Raw genomic sequence first — 22,276 nt, 5'->3', positions numbered from 1 at the left:
CACAGACAAAAGGCAGTTCAAACGATCCTAGCAAACCATCTGCTGCAACTACAGGTAAATTAAAGGTCAATAGGCCAGAATAAGTTACTGATTTAAAACCAAAATTTAGGCCATTTGAATCAAGACATGTTAAGTTTTAAAACTAGCTTATTTTAAATTTATTTTCTCAACAGCAGATAAAGCCACCCCTATGTTAAAGGGGGGAATGGTATTTGATAGGTGAAATATGGGCATCAGATACCGTTCCCCCCTTTAACATAGGGAGAACGGTAACTGATGGGTGAAATATGGCCATCAGATACTGTTACCCCCACTGTAAAACAGGGGGAACGGTATCTGATGGGTGATTTATGTACATCAGATACCGTTCCCTCTCTTTACTACAGGGGGAACGGTATCTGATGGGTGAAATATGGGCGTCAGATATCGTACCCCGCTTTAACATAGGGGACACGGTATCTGATGGGTGAAATATGGGCATCACATACTGTTACCCCCACTGTAAAACAGGGGGAACGGATTCTGATGGGAGATTTATGTACATCAGATACCGTTCCCTCACTTTACTACAGGGGGAACGGTATCTGATGGGTGAAATATGGCCGTCAGATACCGTTCCCCTTTTTAATATAGGGGAAACGGTATCTGATGAGCATCACATACCGTTCCCCCCTTTAACATAGGGGAAACAGTATCTGATGGGTGAAATATGGGCATCACATACTGTTCCCCCCTTTAATATTGGGGGAACGGTATCTGATGGGTGATTTTAACATAGAAGAAATGGTATCTGATGGGTGATTTATGGCCATCAGATACCGTTCCCTCACTTTACTACAGGGGGAACGCTATCTGATGGGTAATATTGAGCATTAAAATGCATTGCCCTGTTTTTAATTCATATAGCTCTATCTATCTATCTATCTATCTATCTATCTATCTATCTATCTATCTATCTATCTATCTATCTATCTATCTACATAGATAGATAAACATATATATATATGTATATATGCATATATATATATATATGTATATATGCATGTATTTATTATTATTATTATTATTAGTTACACGCAAAAACGTGAAGAAAGTGTGACAACTTTGCCGAAACAGATTGTTTGAGCTTTCACGGTGTCCGTAGTTTATGTAGTTCTCCAGATAAGCGCGCTGAACAAGCGCGTGCTTTCTCAGTGCTCATAACAAGCATGCGCGTATTTTGCCGCCTGGGCAGCTGGTGCAGCTTGGGAAGAAGACGCAGGGGGAACCGTATCTGATGGGGAAACGCGGATCGACGTTAACACCAGTTTAGACCACCGTAGTTCGGAATCTGATTCTCGTCCTCTGGTTCGCTTGTCTCTCTCTCTTGCCCCTTCTCTCTGCAACTTTTCTGTTGGATTGTTGTCATAAAGGCAAATAGTGCCGAAAAAACTTATTTTAAAGAAAAAGACTACTGGCGTAATGTGCAACAATGCGGTATGATGTCGGCCCTTTTCCTCCATCCAACTGATCAGCGCCACTTTGCTGTTGAAGCTTCTAACCTGGCAGCTTTACGCTCTGATAAAAATACAATTTGACAACATCTGGAAACGAAGTTAAAGCTTCAATTTGAGGATCTGATAGAGGCGATCTCTGCCGCAGTCTGCATGTTGGTTCATCCCGCAAAAAGAGCCGCTGCTGAGTCAGCGGAGCGTCCTGCTGCGCCTCGGGATGGAGCAGCAGCAGGTGGCAGCGCAGAATTTAACAGTAACTAAACAGGATCCATTCATAATAACTTTGGGTTGTGATGCACAAATCAAAAGCACCGTTGTCAGTGTGATAATTTGACTCCTATATGTGCAGCTGTCCAACATATCATCAGTTCTAGCCGGTGTTCGAGGGGGGAAAAAAGTCGCACCTGGCCTGGTGCAACTTTTCAGACTTTAATGCGCTGCTGACGAAGAAGTCTGGGATGATGTTCTGTTTCTTATTATACGTCTATTTCTGCATAAAAGACTTAAAGGTCAATATTTGCTGTGAATATAGTACAGCCTGTAAGTTGATGTAAAGTTCGCTTACGTTTCTATGGCATCACTGCTAGGAGTCAACTTCTACTCGACTTTTATCATTTTATAGTCCACCTTAAATATGAAGTCTATCAACACCTAATATGTACATACATAATGATGCCCCCTTAACATTTTCGCCTGCCCCCTCATGTATCCATGGCTAGAACTGGCGATTCTCAATATAGTAACAGGAACTAATGCACCAGCCCTCCATTTACATGTACAAATCCAGAGACTTGTAAGAAAAATGTAGTAATCTTGATGATTACTGGAACGCTGGACTTTATTGGTAATTTCACTATCAACTTAGCTTGTAATATACCACTTGTAAAGTTTGAATGTTCTCTTTAGAAATAATGATACAGATTGCCTGTTTCTTCAAATTAATTAAAAAGTAAAATACTGAGTGATTCTGCCTAAATTATATTTATGTTGAAATAATTTTTTCTGAAAAAAACTTTTAGAGTTTTATTCAGTCCAACAAAACTTCAGTAGTACTCAGTATTACAGACAAAAAACAAACTAAATTGTAAAAGAAATTCCCTTCTTGAGAGAAATGTAACAAGAAAACAAAAATCCAACTGAAAGTATTTCAACAGTCTCATTGATGAACTAACTCTTTGTATTGCCACCATTTTCGACAATCTTGTGTTTCTTTTCCTCTGATGGTGCTTTGAAAATGCAGGCTCTGTAGTACTGCAGCTCCTTAATACTCTCCTTTATGTCATCTAAGGCTCTGGAAAAACAGAAAATGTAAGTGTAAGAGAGTTTTAAAGCGACCATTATTTGGTAAAGTATAACTTACTTATACAGCTGAGAAAAACTTTGTGCTTAATCTTCATTCATTGTAGCGCATCACATCCCAATCCCACACCTCATATTTTACCCCTTATAGTGCAGTCAGTGCGCCACTGACTGCCGTCGCCATTACTGGGGGTTCATTTTATCAGCTTCCTTCCTGTTATGATCTTGTGACAATACTTACTGTTCGCCCCTATTGCTGAATAACGTTAAAATTGACCCATAAACAGCAGCATGCATTATTAGTGCCGTAAAGAGAGTTCTACCGTGTGAAGAAGAATCTTCTATGCATGTGGTTTGCTTTTTTCTATTGCTAAGATTTAATATAAAGAAAATAAAGAAACTCACGAGTTTCTTTATTTTCCTCTACATTTGACATGTAATTGAATACAACTAATACTACACGTGCAGTTAAAGAGGAAAAGGTATAAAATACATTAAACATTAAATATGTCCTTAATCTTCCCATGACCTTAAGAGACAGGGTCATTTAGACCCATGAGTTCTTCTGTGTGCAGTCTGGCAGGATCAAACTGATCCTTTGTGCGCTTTTTTACAAGTTTTTTTGTGTGTATGTGTGCATGTGCGTACGTGGTTTTGGAAACTGATGGTCTGAGAGGACAACTCCCAGCTTCCCCATTGTCTGACTGTGGCATTTGCTGCACTCCTCCTGAGCATTATGCTAACACCATGGGAGAGGCAAAAAATTTATTCTAGGTTTTAACTAAAGAGTTGTTAGTGAGAGTAGCCACAATGCACCTAGTACACCACTCAGAAGACTAGTCATTTATTTAATCTAAGCACACAGTAATACCTACTGAACTACAGCGCTGTGGTATTTTACATCACATTGATTTAATGAATGATAAAGCTGTAATTTCATGTGTTTTGTTTTTATTAACCTGTGGGCTGCGCTCTTATGAGGTGCCATCTTGAATTCTTCTGGGAACCACCGTCTGTAAACATTCAGAGCAGAAGCAAAATCACATCATTCAGTTTTTTTAATATATCAAAACAAGATAATTCAAACACAGAAATTTTAATACCATAACCAGTTATGTTTTCATTCTTTGTAGTATTAGCAGAAAATATCACAACAGCAATCAATTGAACAATCATTAAAAGAAAAACAGAATATAAATTAAGTGTTTTAAACTCAGGATTTTGCCAAAATATGAGGTAAAAACCTCATATTGTATATAAGCGCTGATTAAAAAATCAGCGCTTAAAAAACAAAGGAAAATATCAAAGCCCTATCCTGAAAAAAAAAATAGAAGCTACCAATAATTGTGTTGTGGACTCTCATAACATGAAAACCAGGGTTTCATGATAATTGGTTGGTTTTAGTAATCACTTACACAAGCGATAAATTCTGAAGTAGTGGTGCTTTAAGTGCTTCCCCCCACCGGGAAGCACTTTTACCTCATGACTGATAATACATGAGGTAAAAGGTAAGCACAGCTACCAGAGTAGATGGTGAGACTGACCTAGTCTCAGCTGCTTTTCTCTTGCACTGTAAAAGTCACTGCAAGTAAACCGCTCTAAGGGTTCACTTCCAAGTGAACCAAGACCAACCCCTTCCAGGGAGATCAGAATTCACAAAATTAACTTTCTCACCATGCCAAACACATTGTGGTCAGTTAAGATGGACCGAACACTAATGTGGTGTGAAAGCAAGCTAAAGCTGCTGAAACCTGAATGACTTCAAGTACATCCCACATTTCAGTATGGGCCTTGTAATATGTATTGTACTTCTTACATTTTAATTGTTTTTTTTGTTTGTTTTTTTATAATACTGCAAATTCAAGTGTTTTTGCTTGACTTCAGTTTCCTCAGCAGATCATCTCTACCATACAGCATTCTCAGTAAATTTGGGAGGAAATGCAACTTTTGATGTGTGTGAACAAGACTGAGTTCTGGAAGCTTCACAACTTATTGTGGGATCAAATCCTTACCTGCAGAGCTCTTTGATGGTGCTGACATCAATGATTCTGTAGTGAAGATGGTACATGAATTGTGGCATGTACTTGTCCAGGAACCTTTTGTCTGCATGCACAGAGTTGCCTGGAGAAGAAATAATAAAACATGAATATTAAGGCCTTGATGCAACAACATGATAGCAAGACAAATTCTCCCTCTGATGAGGGTAAAAGGTAACACACAAGACAACATTTAGCTGTGAGCTAAAGTGGTGATCTGTTTTTTAAAAGAGTTATTATTAGATGTACCCATTATTAATTTGGTCACTGGTCAGACGATTTATGTTGAACACATTTACCATACTGAGTATGATGCTGAAATAGTTCAGTAGAATCATACTCTGTGTAGTTCTCATGCATTCTGACAAATACATTCAGAGCTGTAAACACAAGCAAAGTTGTTCCACACCACAACACAGCACACTCGTGTATGAGTCACTTAACACAAGTGTGTTTCTATAGCTTTTCTGGACAACCTACAGTAATGTTTACATGCATCTATGAATAGTTACACAGTGGATTAAACTTACCGGCAAGGGGGCATTGTCCAGGTGGAGTGTGCTGCCTGACAAAGGACAGAAATTCATACTCTGCTTGTTCCAGGGTCATTTTACTGTTTTGAACAGCCTGGGTCAGTCCTGACTGATACAAACAGATAAAGTAGTAGAGCAAAGCAGCAAGTATGACACCATTCACAGAAATGCCTGAATGAATGGATGAAAAACACAAACCAAGTGCTAAATGACAGTTTGGGATGAGTTTCTACCTTTCCATGATGCTCTTTACACCAGTCCGACATTCCATCCAGAAGCTCGTCTGGTTGGTTGATGATCATGGATGGTCCCTAGCAAGCAACAACAAATGAACTTCATTTCCAAGACAAACTGAAGTCATCACACCCTGAAGCACTTATTGTTTGCATTACCTCTGCTATAATGTTCAGATCAGAGTCTGTGATGATGCAGGCCATTTCAATGATTTGGTCCTTCTCAACATCTAAACCTGTCATCTTTAAAGAATAAAAATAGAACACATTAAAAAGAAAAACTCAAATGTGTCATAGTTTAGTCTCCGACTTTACTTAAATTTTTAACAGAACAAATATCTTTTGAGCAGAATTTAATGAGGGATTTTCCATGGCTTATATTAACATATAACCCATGCATGTTTGAAAGCGTCCTTTTCTGAAATGCTTTGTTTTACTTGAGATGTAACAGAACACAAACCTTTCAAAAAACTTGTTTCTGCCTCCCCATGGTACACAAAATTTTTCCAGAAGTATTGGGGAACATCACAGTGTGATAGGGTTTTATGTTCTCTTTGCTCAGTAGTTGTTATGGTCTTCCAACTCTCCCATGGATGCAATCTTTGCCAATACTTTTATTGCTGAATCATAAACTCTGACCTAAAACTGATCAGGTGAGCCTGTAGAGCTTTATGTCTGGTCCCAATACTTGCACTACACCCTATCCCTCTCTGTGAAGTGTGCACTCAGTCAAAGTGAACATAAGCGTTCAAGTGTGCAGGTTACAAGCATGCAAAAATTTGAGAATTGGGACAGTACACCTCTATGTCCCAACTTGGACTTTCAAAATGGCGGGAGCGGTCACCGTTTTGGCACTTGTGCTGCTAAAAAGTATACCTACAACAACAACAAACACATTTTTTAATGTACCATATAGGTATTTTTGCTTTCCAAAGTCATAGCAGGAGATATTTGGCTGTTCAAATGTGTTTTGTTATGACTTGTTGAATATGGAGCAAAATTTGATAGCATTCAGTAGAGTACAGTAGAGTGAAACAAAAATGATTTCAATACTTTTGTTTGAAACTGATTTTGTTTCAAACACAAAATCAGTTTGAAAACTGATTTTTCAACAAAGAGCTAGCACAGTGAACACTGCCATATTTCTAACAGCAACTTTTTATTGTATAATGATTTTGTCAAAGAAATTACCTTTAATAGTCTTAAAGGCAATTCCTCCAGCTATTATTCAGCTAATTAATGGTATGATTACATATTCGGCTGTTACTCCAAAAGAACTCTGATTACAAATGGTGGTGACTCTGTAAACAAAATGTAATAATAACTTCATAAGGAACACAATGATGTCAATTTTCTCCCCATATTCCTTGAGAAGAAAATATTTGTTTAAAAAATATCTCTCTTAAAAAATTAATCCACTTTTTTCCACTTCCACAAAAAATAAAGAAATTCATTTCAAAATTATATAAGTTGAACTTATAATGACTTTCTGAAAGAGAAATTCAATATAAATACCAATTCTTGTGCGCTATGTGACTCAGGTATCAAGACAGCAGAACCAATTTTTTAAATTGCAACTTAAATAATGTTTTTGGAAAGATTTTCAAAATTGAATATTGTTTAAAAGATCTATTCCTCTTTCACATTTTGATATAATAAAAGTTGGACTGACAGGGGATGAAGAGTGAAATTATGACATTAATGATTTAATCCTCTGGCTAATATGTTATTCATAAATGCAACTTTTTAAAATTTAACCACATTTTAAATTTCTTTTTAAGTGAAATATATTTAATGAAATTTTATTTAAGAAAGTGCACAAAAGCCCAAACTTCCTTTGGATTCTTTATATTTAGCTTAATTTAAGATTTGAAATTCCTCTTGCACTTGTAACATTTTCTATCTTACTTTTGTCTTATTGTTAGTTTGTGTGACTATTATTTTTTTAATTATTTTTTCTGTTCAACTTATGTCATACTTTTCTGTTACTGGTATGTGCCTTGTCATATTATTTTCTTAAAAATTTCAATAGATCAAAAATAACTATTGCCACATTTCCACCTTTAAATTGAAAAAGTCACATGCAGTGATGAATTGTAGGGAAATACTTTGCTGAAGTCTTTCTGGACATGTGTAAACAGGGCGCAAAGTGGGCGGGTTTAAAGACCCGTAGACAGCTCCAGATTACTGTGCCAGTGGTGCCCAAACTCGGTCAGCTTCCAAGGGCCTGTTTTCTGTTTATCTGTGCTACCCATAAATCGATGGGTTAATCAGGACAAAATACGTTGTTTTGTGGGCTATTTTGTCCATCCATCCATCCATTTTCCGTCACCCTTGTCCCTCAGTGGGGTCGGGAGGGGTGCTGGTGCCTAACTCCAGCTCACGTTCCGGGCGAGAGGCGGGGTATTTTGTCCCTATATTTTAAAATATTTTAGTAATATTACTCTCTTTTTTTATTATTAAACTTTGCTAAGTAGATGTTGGTAGCAATACTATGTGGGATTAAAGCTGTGTAATAGTCATGTAATATTAGTGTATATTAATCATATCCTATCATTTCAGGAACTCAGTGACCTGTGCAGTTCGGTGGACACATTTTGACTGCGCTGCATCTGATAACAGACATACAACGTATTAATGCGCAAAAAAGAGTTGCGGTGATCTGTATTTGTCCATGTTTAATTTAATTCCAATTAAAATGTTTCCCCTGCCTGATAATTTATTCTTAATAACACCTTTGTATTAAAAATATTTTTTAACAGGTAGGACATTCTAGTAAAAGGATTAGTGCATACATCTATAACTCTTCATTTTAAACAGGTAAAATATTCAGATGAAGGAAGTGATCAGATGAAGGTCTTGTCATGTATATAACTTGTTCCAATGCTATGCTAAGCATAACCCTTAAGCTTCCACTTCAGTCCCGTCACTCAAATAATGTTATCCAATGTATTTATGATTAACACAACCCGCTATAGTTTTCTGTTTGTAAAAATGACGGTAGCAGTTTTGGACGCGTAGCACTGACAGATAGTCTTAACTATCTATCTGTACTACGGTAGGAAAATCTGACGAGGTAGCACCGATAGTCAGAACACCGGTCTTGTGCGAAATTCTGTTCCCCTGGTAAAATCTGTTCCCCCCGTGTTGGAGTGCACACTGCAGCTAGAGAGGTGGATTCAATCATTGAGAATTTGGCAAATAATGAGCAAATTTTTCCAAAATCACAGGATTTATTGATGATGAAGAGAGGAATAAAAGACTTGCTGGTAAATTAATTTGTTTTTATGAAATGTAGTGAGAACAGATTATTTGAGGCAGCTGAAGTATCCCTCCCTGGCTCTCAAAACTTTGGCAAATAAAGAGTAACCATTTCCAAATTCTCAATGTTTATCATGTGTGATAGTATGTTTGAGCTACCAAAAATTAGCAACTACAAATTTCTTTTATCCAGTAACCTGTCATATTTAACATTAGAACGGGATTTTCCAGAAAGTCTACACTATCATCTTTTCAGGAAGACTGTGCGCTGCTGTCAGCCAGCCTCCCTCATCTTAAATTAGCAATAAAAAATTATAAATACACAATGCATTGGAAAACTGTTTGGTCACTCACTTTTTTTTGTCAGATTTAAGTGACAAAAGTAGGAAAAAGACCGATTCTCATGCCGATTAAAAAAACAACACAAGTCAATGTAAGAAGAACTCCACACAAGACCTTGTTTATTTATTTTACAATTTTGTTATTGCTTCTTTTTTTAACAGCAGCTGCCAATTAAACAGAATGTTACAACCTTGACATGATTATATGAGTTATTTTACCGAGAAATCGATCAGAAGCACCAGGAAAATGAGCTGCCCCAGCTGCCTCTCTAGCTGCAGTGTAGGCTCCCAACACAGGGGGAACAGATTTTCACAGGGGAACAGAATTTCGTAGAAACCTCTTTTCTGACCATCTGTGCTACCTCGTCAGATTTTGTCACTGTACCACGGATAGACAGCTAAGTCTGTCGGTGCTACGCATCCAAAACATCTACCGTCATGTTTACAAACCAAAAACTATAGTGGGTTGTGTTAATGTTAAATATATAGGATAACATTATTTGAGTGACGGGACTGAAGTGAAAGCTTAGGAGTTATGCTTAGCTTTGGAACAATTTACATAAATGACGAAATCACAAGAATATCACTTCCTTCATCTGAATATCCTACCCGTTTAAAATGAAAAGCTAAGCATGCACTAATCCTTTTATTGTTGTGTATTCTGTCTTTTCCTCTATCTCTTTTATCTGCTTACATGCACACGCAGTAGCTTACATAACCATGTTTATGTGTGACTGTCACCAGTCATACATAAACAGACTGAAACTGATTAGACTACTGTTTAGGGAGGGTACAGATTGCACAAAAGAATAAAAAGCTAAACTCGCGTTACAATCTTTGTCTCACTTGGTTCCATCCATAAGGTGTGCTAAGTATGGTCCAGCGCTGGACGGTCAATGTAACTCTGTATCTGTTCCATTTGTATGACATGTATGGCTTGTAACATTTGATCATTTTTCGATATTAAAGCTTGTTTTTATATATAACCAAATCTCATTATTTCTTAAGGTAATTTACACTGAGGGGTTCTAGTCGGGCCCTGAAACTGGTTAATGAACCTGGGTGGTGCACAGAGACAAAAATGAATGAACTCCAACAATTAGAATATTCTATCTTTTAAAAAAATATTTTAAATACAAAGGTGTTTGTAAGAATAAAACAGTATCAAACAGGGGAAACAGGTTTTGATAGGAATTAAATTAAACACAGACATCTACAAACTAATCATCGCAACTCTTTTTTGCGCATTAATACGTTGTATGACAGACTTTATGAGATGCAGCGCAGCCACAATGTGTCCACCGAACTGCGTAGGTCACGGCGCACCTGAAATTATAGAATATGCTTACACTAATATTACACTGCTATTCCACAGCTTCAATCTCACATAGTATCACTACTATAATCTATTTAGCAAGGTTTGATTTAAAAAAAAGTGTAATTAAACTGAAATATTTTAAAGTATAGGGACAAAATAGCCCACAAAACAACATATCTTGTCCTGATTAAATGCCAAACAATGACTTGTTTACAGAAGTAACGGCATTGTAGACTGCAAAGCCATTTATAAATATATTTTCAAGCTGCCTGTTATCTAAACTAAAAACATGAAGTAATACAGCAGCTTAATGAAAGCCAGGTTTAAAATAAATAAAACTTACCGTAATATTTGATGAAATAAAACACATGAAACAAAAGTTCCATAGGTAGGATGTATTTATAAGAAATCTGCTGAGTAGCATCTATGTGCTATGTGCATTACCATGAGGTAGGACAGATTCATGGGTAGCACAGATAAACAGAACACCTGCCTTTAAGACCCACTTTGGGCATCACTGCACTATGCCTTCAAACCCTTCAATTTGCACGAGCATTGGGATCGGGCCTTAGGTGAGCTGTTGTTGGGTAACGTTCGTAGACCAACTACTCATGGGAAGGTTCACCACTGTTCCACGTTTTCTCCACGAGTGGATAAAGCTTCTCAGATGTTCTCTGGAGTCTCAAAGCCATTAAAGAGGGTTTTAGCACTTTCCATATTAGCAAAACTTAATGCATTTGTTTCTAATCTAATCTCCGTTGTTTGAGATTATTTAGATAGAAATAAACGTTGGTATATATCAGACTGTGTGCAACATATTTTATGGGAAGGACCTCGCTTCAGCAAACAGAAAGGAGAAGGGACGGACTACTGTCAGTCTTATACCTTATTTGGAAATGGGACCATTGCATCCGGAAGTAAAGGGGGTGCTGTTTCCTATATTATTTGTGGTCTCCCATTTTTTTATTTTCTTTTTAAATGTGTGATATATCTTCACCTTTAGGAAGGAGTTCCACTCTCTGCATGTATTTGAACTTGTCTCTTATTTACTTCAGCACATCTCACAGTTAAATTCTGTAGCTTTCTGTGTACTTCTAAATCTGCTTGTTGGAGCCTATTAAAAATTAGATTAATTTATTTTTTGCTAAATTGTTAATTTTCGCAGATCTAAGTTTATGTGAATGGTAGATCTATTGTTGTATATTTATTTATGTATTTATTTATTTGTTTTGCTTGGTCCCTCCTCCTCGTCAGTCAGCCTCCTGCAGTGATTAACATCCAGAATCTGCTGCTGGGGTTGATCTGATTGTTTGGTGAAGGAGTGAGGAGTGAAAAGGTTTTTGTACCACAAATTAACATTTATATTTGAAGTCAACGCGGAGATTATTTTTTGTTTCTTTTATAAGTAAAAGAAACCCCTTTGAAACAAGAAAAGTCTCCGCGAGTGCTTTTTATTTTTTCTTTGAGTGAGTCGAAAACCTCCTCCTAAAAGACTACTCTTGCATTTTTGTTTCTTGGACTTTCTTATGATGCAAGAGTGGCCATAACACTGCTCCTAACTCGCATCTTTTCATTCCTGCTACTGCCTCTAGTGGCGTTAAAGTTAACACAACTAATATAATTGCATTACTAATCCAGAATACCACAAAGTTTTTATTATTAATTTTTAATTTTCTTAAGAATGTAGAGCTAATTAAATTACCTAAACAAGACCCCAAAGTAGTTCCAGTTTCTCTCAATGGCCAACCTGTTGAAACTGTGACAAATTTTAAATACCTTGAGTCATTCCTGGAAAGCCAGCTCAACTTTGCTGAAAACACTGACTATATTTCTAAAAACTGTTCTTAGAGACCATCTATCTTTCAATAAGACCTAGTGATCTTGGGGTCACCCAACTAGAGCTTGTGTAGAAGACTATGTTGAGTGTTTTAACTTTTCATCTCTTCGGCTGATTTGGTTGCATGAGCTGCAGAATCACTGACAAACTTTTAAGAGTACTTTGAATGGCAGGTAAAATAATTTTGTTTGAACTGTTTGTTGAAAGAACATTTCAGCAGATAGTATCCATCCTCTTTATTCATCAGTTTGAATCTCTAAGCTCCCGTTTCCCTTGGGTACCTAAGAACATTGATTAGAAGTCATTTATTGACAGTGCAATAATCATTTTTAACCAAACTGAATGTTAACATTTACCTAAGGCTTTTACTCGATGCACAAATTGTTGATATTGTGGTTCTATGAATGTGTTTTATTTTATAGTTTTAGAAAATTTCCACCTCAATAGACTAAATAGTTTCATCTTATTTTTTCTTATATGTAAGACCAACCAAAAGATCTCTCAGAATAATATACATGGCACAATATAAGCAAAAACGTCAATTTTTGCTTGCATCTGTTTAACAACCCTGTGAATCATAGTTGATCATGTTGCTTTTAATGTCTCCTTATGTTTTATATTCCTCCTATAATTGATGAAGATATATGAATATTATTTATAATATATAAAGGTCTTGTTTATGTCATTTACTTAGCTCAACATCCTTAACAAAATGAAAAAATATTGTGTTTTATAAGACAATTTAATCTTTTACGGTGCCAGTAATGCAGGAATTAATAGCAAATAATAAACATTTGGTAATGTAATTATATTAGTTGTGTTACCACCCCCACGCCACTAGAGTCAGTAGTAGACCCGAAAAGATGCAACGAAAGAGCAGATTTAGAAGTACACAGAAAGCTACAGAACTTAAGAACTGTGAGCTGCGCTTAAGTAAATAAAAGAGGGAAATTCAAATACATAATGAGAGTGAGACTCCTACCTAAAGATGAAGATCACAGATTTCAAAAGAAAATAAAAACGGGAGACCGTAGATAACATAGGAAATAGCGCCCCCGTCACTTCCGGAGTGCAATAGTCCCATTTCCAAATAAGGTACGAGACTGCCATATGGTCCATCCCCGCCCCTTTCTGTTTGCTGCAGCGAGGTGCACTTGTATTTTCTATAAAATCTACTGAAATCCACCTCCATATTTGAGCTTTTAAGTCTACATCTCATTTTATGTGAGCCTTTTTACATAACCAGAGTTTCTAAAGCCTGACCACATAAATGCCATGAGCAACAGACTTGCCTCCAGGTCCACCCACACCATCCTCTGTGACATTGAGCTGGAACACATGCTGATTCTCCTGTCCAACTGAACAGCTGAAACGCAACCAAGTGATGAAAAACAACTGAGAGCAGCTTCTGGATAAACAAAGCCCTTTTGGACAGCTCCAGCGCGCTGCTGCAATCCTTTAGTGCGGTGTGAACAACAGTGTCTGGAAAAGAACGAAGGCAAAAACGATTTCTTCCCGCATCCCAGTTTGAACCTAGCTAAAGTCCACGCGATGTTCCGTGACAGAGTGGTCATGCTAGAAAGTTCAACTTCTTCTTTCCGGTCCAGACAGACGGAAAGCGCACCGCTGGACTACTGCTGCCACCCTCTGTTCAGACAGAAGGTGACAGCAGAGGCATTCTTCATTTCTATTGCAGAAATAGAGGCTGCCTATTTCTGCAATAAAGTTTGATTATAACCTCTGATTTTTCTTAAGCTATCCGCTGATTTCATATAATATGTCGTATACATTGAATCAGAAAAGTTTAGGAACTAAAGCTTTAACTATTTTCCCTATATGAGGGTACAAATTTGAAAACAAAGGCCCTACTTTTGATATAAAATACCTGCTTGGTACAAAATACCAAGTCAGCTCAGAAGTTGGAAGTAGAGCATCTGATGGATGCAGTGTTGGAATAACTATAACTATAAATGCATAATTCATCATGTCACACTGGAGTGGCGGCGCTATAGCTCCCCCATAATATAGCACCCCCATAAAATATTAGATTTAATATTACTTTTTTTTCATCTGATTTTAACTTTACTTATATAAAGTTGTTGCGGCATTTTCATCAAAAGACACAAAATAAAAATAAATTATTATATACTGAGTTAAAAAAAAAAACAACAACAACATCCCACAAGAGGATTTGAACTTTGTCTATTCATATTATCACTTCCAGGAAACAATTGACATGATGCCAGATGTAGCGGGGCGCAGGCGGTTGCCACGGCATCGGGGTGTGCTTAAACGACAAAGATAGAGAGTAAAAAAATACGAGTGATTTTGAGTTGATCACCTGTTCGGGTTGTTTTACCTTTGTTTATCTTTGCTGTGGCGCATTACAGCCACTGTAGTTTCTGAACGTTCAATAAACGACACACTTCACCACATTCAGATCTGTCTTCCACCCATATGTCTTCATTATTCATTACCTTGTTAGTATGAGTATTCACAACAAACATAAAATAGGACAAATATATTTCATTAAGTTTTAACAAACAAATGGCTTCTACCGCGATAATTATGTGAAATTAAATTATATCCCAACTTCAGAAAATTTGCCTTTATCTTTACAGAGCTCTGTGGTTCCTCCTATCAGTATGTAGTTTCTCATATTGAGGTCATCAAACCAAATTTCAGATCTACCATAACTGACTGACACCTGCTGACCAGAACCAGCTTCTGACTGAGAAACCAGTTACCTCCTCCCAGTGTCAGAATGAGGAAGAAACTGCACTAGGTTTTCTATCACTTTATTATTTCTGCTATAACTAATGTACGTTCACACAAAAAACAAGTCAACAGAGTTTAATTTACAATTTTTATGTCTTTGCGTCATGATATAGATCTCAGCTGGCTGGTGAGAGAAAAAGTAGATCTTGGTCTCAAAAAGTTTGGGCACCCTGCTTTAGATCATTACTTATTGCTGAAAAACAAGTAAACAACACCTGGCACTGAAGAATATCTATATAATTACATCAAAAGGTAAATTGTATTGCTTTTCAGAAAGAAACATATGGACTTATTTGATTAATAATTAGCTTGTACTGAGGGATGACATTCGGTTATGGTCTTTCAATCAGTTACAGAGAGTAATCTGAAAAAAAAACAGAGTTGTGTAATAAATACAAGTCTCAAGAATTTGAGCTATCTTACTATTATACTGTATTTCTGGCCAGTCTGTCGTTTCTTACTCCACCAGTTAAGTCACCTGCTAGTAATATATATTACTGAGAGAAACAGAAGGGAAGAAATAATAAAGATCAGATTAAGAGTAAGTCATACTTATTTAACTGACATTTTATATTTAATAGGGAGGAAAAATAATGATAAATGTGAAGGATGTGGAGAGAAAGAAAATGTAGAACACTGATGAATTGTAAAACATATGAACCTGAAAGGGAGAAATTGAGAAGAATGGTTTGAATGACAGGTCAAGAATGGAGCCTTAAAGGAATATTGGGAAATTAAGGGAAACATATTGGATATTTACAGATTAAGGAAAGCACTATTTATTAATCTTCAGAATGCAAAATTAAAAATGTAAAGTAGTGTTGCTACACATTCCATTCCAGTAGATGGCGGTAATGTACATCAGTAAATTGCTTGCCAACCGCCATTAAAAAGAAGAATAACAAGAAGAAGAAGAAGAAGAAGAAGAAGAAGAAGAAGAAGAAGAAGAAGAAGAAGAAGAATCTATTAAAACATGCTGTTTATGTTCTCTCTTTAATGTATTTACGTAATGTTATGGTGATGTATGTATGTATGGTGATCTCAATAACCCCCTGGCTGTCCTTTAACAACAATGTATGCTGTTTGTACTGTTATGTATTCTGTATGTCAATAAAGATCTATTTAAAAAAGAAGAAAACGTCACCTGGTAATAAACACCAGAAGAAGAGTAGGCGGACTTTGCTTCGCTTCCTTTCAAGGTTATGGCGGTAGAACTCTGTTTCTGTGGGCTTAGAGACTGTAGATTTGGATTGATATCATTGAAGGGAATCAATATGATTGCAAAACTTAATATAAAAGCGGTTCATGGTGGATAAAATGTTAATAACTCTGTGTTACGTCTATATGTGGGTCCGTTTTCACAAGTGTTACTCGGTGCTGATCCGCAACAGTCTGTCCAGGCTGAGAAGCAGGAAGAACAGCCTCTGTCTCAGCTTCTGTTCCGGCTCCAACTTGGGCTCTGCGCACCCCACAGCAACGCCCCCAGGACTCCACACAGCCGTTCCACATTCCCAGCAGCTTTTTCCTCCCGAGGATAATGTTTTCCTCCAGCTCGGAGACAAGGCCGTCTATGTCACGGAGGCTCAGGTTAGACATGTGAGCTTAGCTGGAACACAGGTCGCTTTCTGCCCCCATCTTGTTCTTGAGAGGGGGAGGAAACACGCAAGAATATTCTGCTTTCATGGAACACAGCAGGTGGAGAAAGTAAAATGTGTTTTCCAGAGGGGTCTGGTTCACAAGATTAGCCCAGAAAATTCAGTACTTCAAAATTTAAACTTATAAGTTTACCAAACTTTTTACAGAGCAAATCAATGTCTTCTTAATGCTCAGGTTATTTGGTAATCGTCAAAGGTTTAGAGATTGTGCTGAAATTAGCGCCAAAAAATCCAAACGCATTATTTTCATTGAATATTGGTATTTGTTTTCATATTTATGTAAATACTGATGGCTCATTGACCATGAAAAATCCCGAGTCACTTCAGACATATTTGTTGCTGTAGATGCATAAAAAAATTGGAATGAAAAAAACTGGAAAGCTGGAATGATTGTTTTCAGAATTTTCTGCTTCTTATCTGTAGTTATTTGTTCACATACACCACATTCAGATCTGTCTTCCACGCGTTTCTTATGTCTTTATTATTTGCTTAAACCCCTGTCACTGCATACACGATAATGGTTTTATACAGGCACCTTTTCTTGATTGTTTTTAATACTGTTTTAGGCTTTTGGCTTCGGTTAAATCCTAAACATTGATGAGGTGGTTATTGTTTCATCTTTACAAAAAAAAGATCACTTATGAAGAATAATTGTTGCTTAGTAGCATGCATTCATAATCCATTTTTTTTATCATTTGGACTTAACTTTAAAAACATTACCATGTTTGTAGTCTGATTCAAAGGCTATTAGACTGTTGCATATACCCTGAGTTGACTTAAATCAGTTTATAGAGATAAACCATCCACTTAGCTGTGTAGAGAGGCTGCTTCACTTGGACAAGTTGATACAGTTGCCATGTAAAACACATTAATACTAGACTTGAAATTTTGTTGTCATTTGTTGTAATGGAAATAAATGTATTACCTATTAATATCTGGTTGTCACAAGCTACAGTGTCTTTACAAAGCTATTCACATTTGAGGGTTTTTTTTTTTTTTTCAAAACCCCGATTCATTTTTCTTCCTCTTCTGTTGGAAGCCACTTTGTTGTTGGTGTGTAAACATTAAAACATGATAAAATACATTGTAGGTTGTAGTTGTAACACCACAATCTCTGAAGATTTAATGGATGTGAATTGTTTTGCAAGGCTCTGGTCAGTTTTTCTCTGGCAATGTGTCTACACTCACTTGCCAAAATTCTGGAATAATCCTCATTCCTTCCTGTGATGTTCCCCCAGGAGTGTGATGACCTCAGCCAATGGACTGTTCTTGGATCCTCTTTAATTGATGCTCAACAAATAGATAATATTTCATTCATAATAGAAGCTGCAGAGAACCAAGTGGGATATCCTCCTGCAACAAATAAGCAAGTAAGCTCCAATTTAAAAGTTGCATGACAAGAACATGTGGACAAGTAGGTTACCTGAAAAATTAATTTAAAGGGTTAAGAAAGTTGAAACGATGAGAAAAAAAGGAAAAAGAAAAAAAATCATCTACTACCAAAAGAACAATAAAATGCAAAGATGATTATTAAATAAGAAAGTATGGTACCTCTGCCTGGCTTTCTAACCAATATGGCCAGACAGATTTAAATAGGAGCAGCAAAAACAAAAGTGGTGGATTAGCAGTGTTTGCCAATAAGTGATGATGGCCCCCAGGACAGGTTACTGTGGAATATTCTCTGCTTTCCCAAAATTCAGCTGCTAACATGTTATGACAGTCACATGACTGTCATAGTCTTAGTCAAAGGCCTCTTCAGATTTGCTGCAAGATTGACTGCTACTAGAGATCTTTCCTGCCTACAGCATCACCAACTGCTTGAAGATTTTTTGATGATATAAGTTATAACATTTAATTTCCCTTTTGGGATAAATAAAGTATTTTTGATTTGATTTAAATTGTAAATTTTTGTGTTAGGAAACAATTCAATTAGATTTTATTGTGTATGAAGGAGTAATAGCATTCATGTTGGGGTTTTTTTATATGCAGGTACTGAAGTGGTCTGACTACTGTTTCCCCCTGGCCTTCAGCCCGGATCAGCCATTCAGGGCGGTGGCACAGACTAATCTAGATAACTTCAGCCGTCTTGGGGTCGCTTTTATTGAAGATCGCCTTCAACTGGACAGTGGACTGGTGCCTTCAAAGATAATCCGTATGTTGCCCTTCACTGCATTTTGTCATCAGCCACTAGTTACAGAAGAGAATTATCATGTGATAATTCTAAACTGTCAGAGTGATGTCTGTCCAACATATGTAATACTTGATTGGCACACTGGTGGTAATGTTCAATGTAGGTCAGTAATCATAGTTTTTATCAGGTGTATTGGGTTTATTTATTGTTAACGAGGTGTGAAAAACAACTAGTTTTCACTAACTCAGCTTGTCAGCTCCAACTTACCTTTATGAGTATGAAGATGTTTATTCTACAAAATCTAACTTGGTTGTTTATGACCAATAAAAATATCACATGTCAAAGTGTTTCCCATTAGTCTGACGGAAGGAAGCTGAACTTATGCTTCAATGTTTGGTTCAGAATGTTATAGTTGCTTAGACTAGCACACTAAACCCAGCTTAGATAAAAGATTTAGGCGCAACTAAACTCCTTATTGAAAATTCACATTAAGATGAGAGTTGGAATTTTTTAAAGTAAGATTTTCTTGAAAGTTTATGACCGGCCAGTAAGTAACCTGACAGTCTTAGTTGTTGTTTACGCTTTAACTTACTTTCATTATATCACTCACTGACCAAGTCACTACAGATGTAAACAGCATCACTCTGCATTTATAGTACTCTGTGAGAAATATTTTACTATTTAAAGCCTTTGTGTACACAGAATGAAAGCATAGTAGTGAGTTCATCTTTTAAAATCATTTAAGTGGTTTTATCATGTCTGGCATTTTAATAGTTTATGCATTAACCCATTAAAATGCCATTAATACAGAGATTTTTCAGTAATGACACTAACTCACATTGATTTTGTTTGTAAATGACCACAGAGTTGTGTGTCAGTAGCATTCTCATTTTATCCTGATGTTGGCTGAAAGAATCATCTGCCTGAAGCGCTGTTACTTTAGTGACTTGTTCAACATCTTGTTGGCTGGAAAACTAAATTCTGTTTGCTGATTCTTAGGCGGTTAAAAAGAAAACAAGTGAACAAGACTTTCACACATTTTTTTTTACTCATTTTTTTTGTATTTCTGCTGAAAGAACCTAAATATTGTTTTAGGAAGCATCCATGTTTGAAATATAACCTAACGATAAAAAGAAAATATATTTTGTGTCATATCTTTAAATGTCCCCATGTCAATTTATTCTGTTGAATATCAATATGTCATATGACTGACTATGTTTGGTGGATTTTGGCTTTTTCCATATAGCTGTTTTGCTCCAAGAGAGCACTCTCAGAAAGGTGTTGGAACGGCAGTGTCTTGAGAGGCCACAGCCTGTGGGGGCGCTCTTACTTTCGTCCACTACTCCTGAGGAGGGCCTCTCCGAGTCATTCTCTCAGCTGTTGCCTGCTGACCAACAGAATCTGCACTTGCGAAAAGGTAGTCTCCTGCTACCCCTAGAGGTGAAGAAGAGGCTGCAGGAGCGGCGGGGATCAGAGCCTCTGCCCAACTCTCAAACTGTTAATTTAGAATCCCATCATCACCACATGGAGGGCTATGGACACCACCTTCATCTCTCCAGCTGCCATGAATGTTTAGAACTGGAGAACAGCACCATCCTCTCTGTCAAATATGCCTCGGCTGAGAACATTCCAGATCTACCTGATGACACCTCTGTGGGGCTGGATAGTGTGGATGGGTGTCTGGCTGAACTAGAACATGATTCTACGGGGTTTTTTGGAAAAGCACCAAACATTCTTGTGTACACAGGTGGATGTGAGGAACGTTTTCAAGCAATTCATCAACTTTTGGTAGACTGCATAAATGTGGAAAACAACACTATTTATCCCCTCCTGCAAGAACAAGCGCTAAGTGACCCATGGCTGGACAACACCAGGCTCCTGGTTTTGGCAGAAGAGGAATCCTTGACTGCTGAGCTTCAGACTCGCTTTCTTACTTACTTAAGCAAGGGTGGGAAGGTGCTAGGGCTGGGCTCCGCTTTGTGCCCGGCAGGTCTCCATCTGGAAGTTAAGGAAGGACAATGCCTCCAGTGTAGGAAGTTGATCTTCACCAGAGAAGACAGCACAGAGCTGGAAGCAACCATTCTGGCAAGTGGAAAGGTCTACATTCGGGATCCTCAGGGAGGAGGGGAAGTGGAGCTCTGGGGGGAGCTGAGAAGTGACGTCGCGAACCAGAGAGAAATGGTTATTGTCAGGTTAACTCATGGAGCCGACGGCGGGGAAGCTGTCTTCTGTCAGGTAAAGATATTATACATATGGAGTGCAAATGTTAATGGTACAAATTTTAACACCAGGACAACAGTTACATGTTTTCAGGTTTTATGCTGCTGGTTTGGAACCAGGTTGGAAGTGGAGCTTTAAAATGCAAAATGTTTCAAAATGTAAAACATGTTTTTACATTTTGAAAAAACACATTTTTCAAAATGTACAAGACAAGCTCCCAAAGCTCCTGTTCACAATCCCCCGTCCGACACTTTTAGGAGAATAACATTCATCTTTTGAACCACTGGAAATGTTTAGGATGGATGGAAGTGGATGTTTACAAACCAGGCGGGGATTGTGAACTGCAGCGTTGTTTTGTTAAACCACTCTTTGCTAAATAGGAGACAACCCTCAGTCCAGAAGGATATTGCTGCTGGGTGTCCATGTTCTCAGCAGAATTAAATTAAAATAATGGTCTTGAAGCATCCAATTTTGCTTTGCTTTTACATCTCAAAAAGAGAAAACATTTTTGCAATTCCAATTATGGTGGTTGTGGTAGTCTGAAAGTAGTCACTGATTTTGACTTTTTAAAACTACAGTTAAACTTTTGATCAGCTGTTTGCTCCTGTTTTTTTGTGTGTCATTTTACATTTTGAAGATTAAGTTACAATCTGGATATGATTCACCAGCAAACCTGATTCGGTAACTTCTCTGGTGCTAAGGTTTTGATCAGGAGAGTTTTTGATTTGCTAAGATGCCTGTAATTGTAAAGGTTTGTTGGGTGTTGTATCTCAGATCATCTGCTCTTATTGGGGCCTGCCATAGCAATGCATAGGGAGAGCAGTGACTGACTTGCTTCGCAAGTCAGTCACTGCCTCCATGCATTGCACGGCAGGCACCTTTTGTTCTACACCCAATAGAATGTCTGGATATTATTGGGGCCTGCCCATAGCAATGCATAGGGAGAGCAGATTAGTGTGGCCATTTCAATTGAAGCTTACTGAAAATTTCAAAATAAAAGCCTTGACAATTTTTACATCATGTAACTGCTCTTTTGGGCATTAGATAACTGGTTTAACAAAACCACTGTTACACACGCGATTAGTGTTGCAATTTCAAATGAAGCTTAATAAAAATGTCAAAATAAAAGCCTCAATAATCC

General features: G+C 37.3%; 2 protein-coding genes and 1 long non-coding RNA gene across 3 annotated transcripts in view; 2 read left to right on the top strand and 1 right to left on the bottom strand.

The window, feature by feature from the left end:
- LOC107834591 (uncharacterized) overlaps positions 1-15,547 on the top strand; it is an 18,212-nt gene extending 2,665 nt beyond the window's left edge. Inside the window, exons 2-3 of the long non-coding RNA XR_001660394.1 lie at positions 11,982-11,984; positions 15,536-15,547. This is a non-coding gene — a long non-coding RNA (uncharacterized LOC107834591). The remainder of the gene's footprint in view (positions 1-11,981; positions 11,985-15,535) is intronic.
- On the bottom strand, positions 2,501-13,982 carry smfn (small fragment nuclease). The gene is made up of 7 exons (XM_007542318.2): positions 13,644-13,982; positions 5,754-5,837; positions 5,595-5,672; positions 5,359-5,470; positions 4,805-4,913; positions 3,752-3,805; positions 2,501-2,784 (listed from the first exon to the last, which is right to left on the bottom strand). Exons 1-7 carry the CDS (start codon positions 13,923-13,925, stop codon positions 2,661-2,663), a joined length of 843 nt encoding a protein of 280 aa, XP_007542380.1. The 5' UTR covers positions 13,926-13,982; the 3' UTR covers positions 2,501-2,660.
- A 687-nt stretch (positions 15,548-16,234) lies between the features above and the next one.
- Positions 16,235-22,276, top strand: part of LOC103130816 (biotin--protein ligase-like) — an 11,898-nt gene continuing 5,856 nt past the window's right edge. The window contains exons 1-4 of the mRNA XM_007542322.2: positions 16,235-16,716; positions 18,023-18,154; positions 18,774-18,936; positions 20,162-21,150. Coding sequence (XP_007542384.1) covers positions 16,435-16,716; positions 18,023-18,154; positions 18,774-18,936; positions 20,162-21,150 — 1,566 coding nt within the window. The 5' untranslated portion in view covers positions 16,235-16,434. The remainder of the gene's footprint in view (positions 16,717-18,022; positions 18,155-18,773; positions 18,937-20,161; positions 21,151-22,276) is intronic.

This window comes from Poecilia formosa, unplaced genomic scaffold (assembly GCF_000485575.1).
Source record: "Poecilia formosa unplaced genomic scaffold, Poecilia_formosa-5.1.2 Scaffold679, whole genome shotgun sequence".
Classification (NCBI taxonomy): domain Eukaryota; kingdom Metazoa; phylum Chordata; class Actinopteri; order Cyprinodontiformes; family Poeciliidae; genus Poecilia; species Poecilia formosa.
This window is presented reverse-complemented; position numbering and strand designations above follow the sequence as displayed.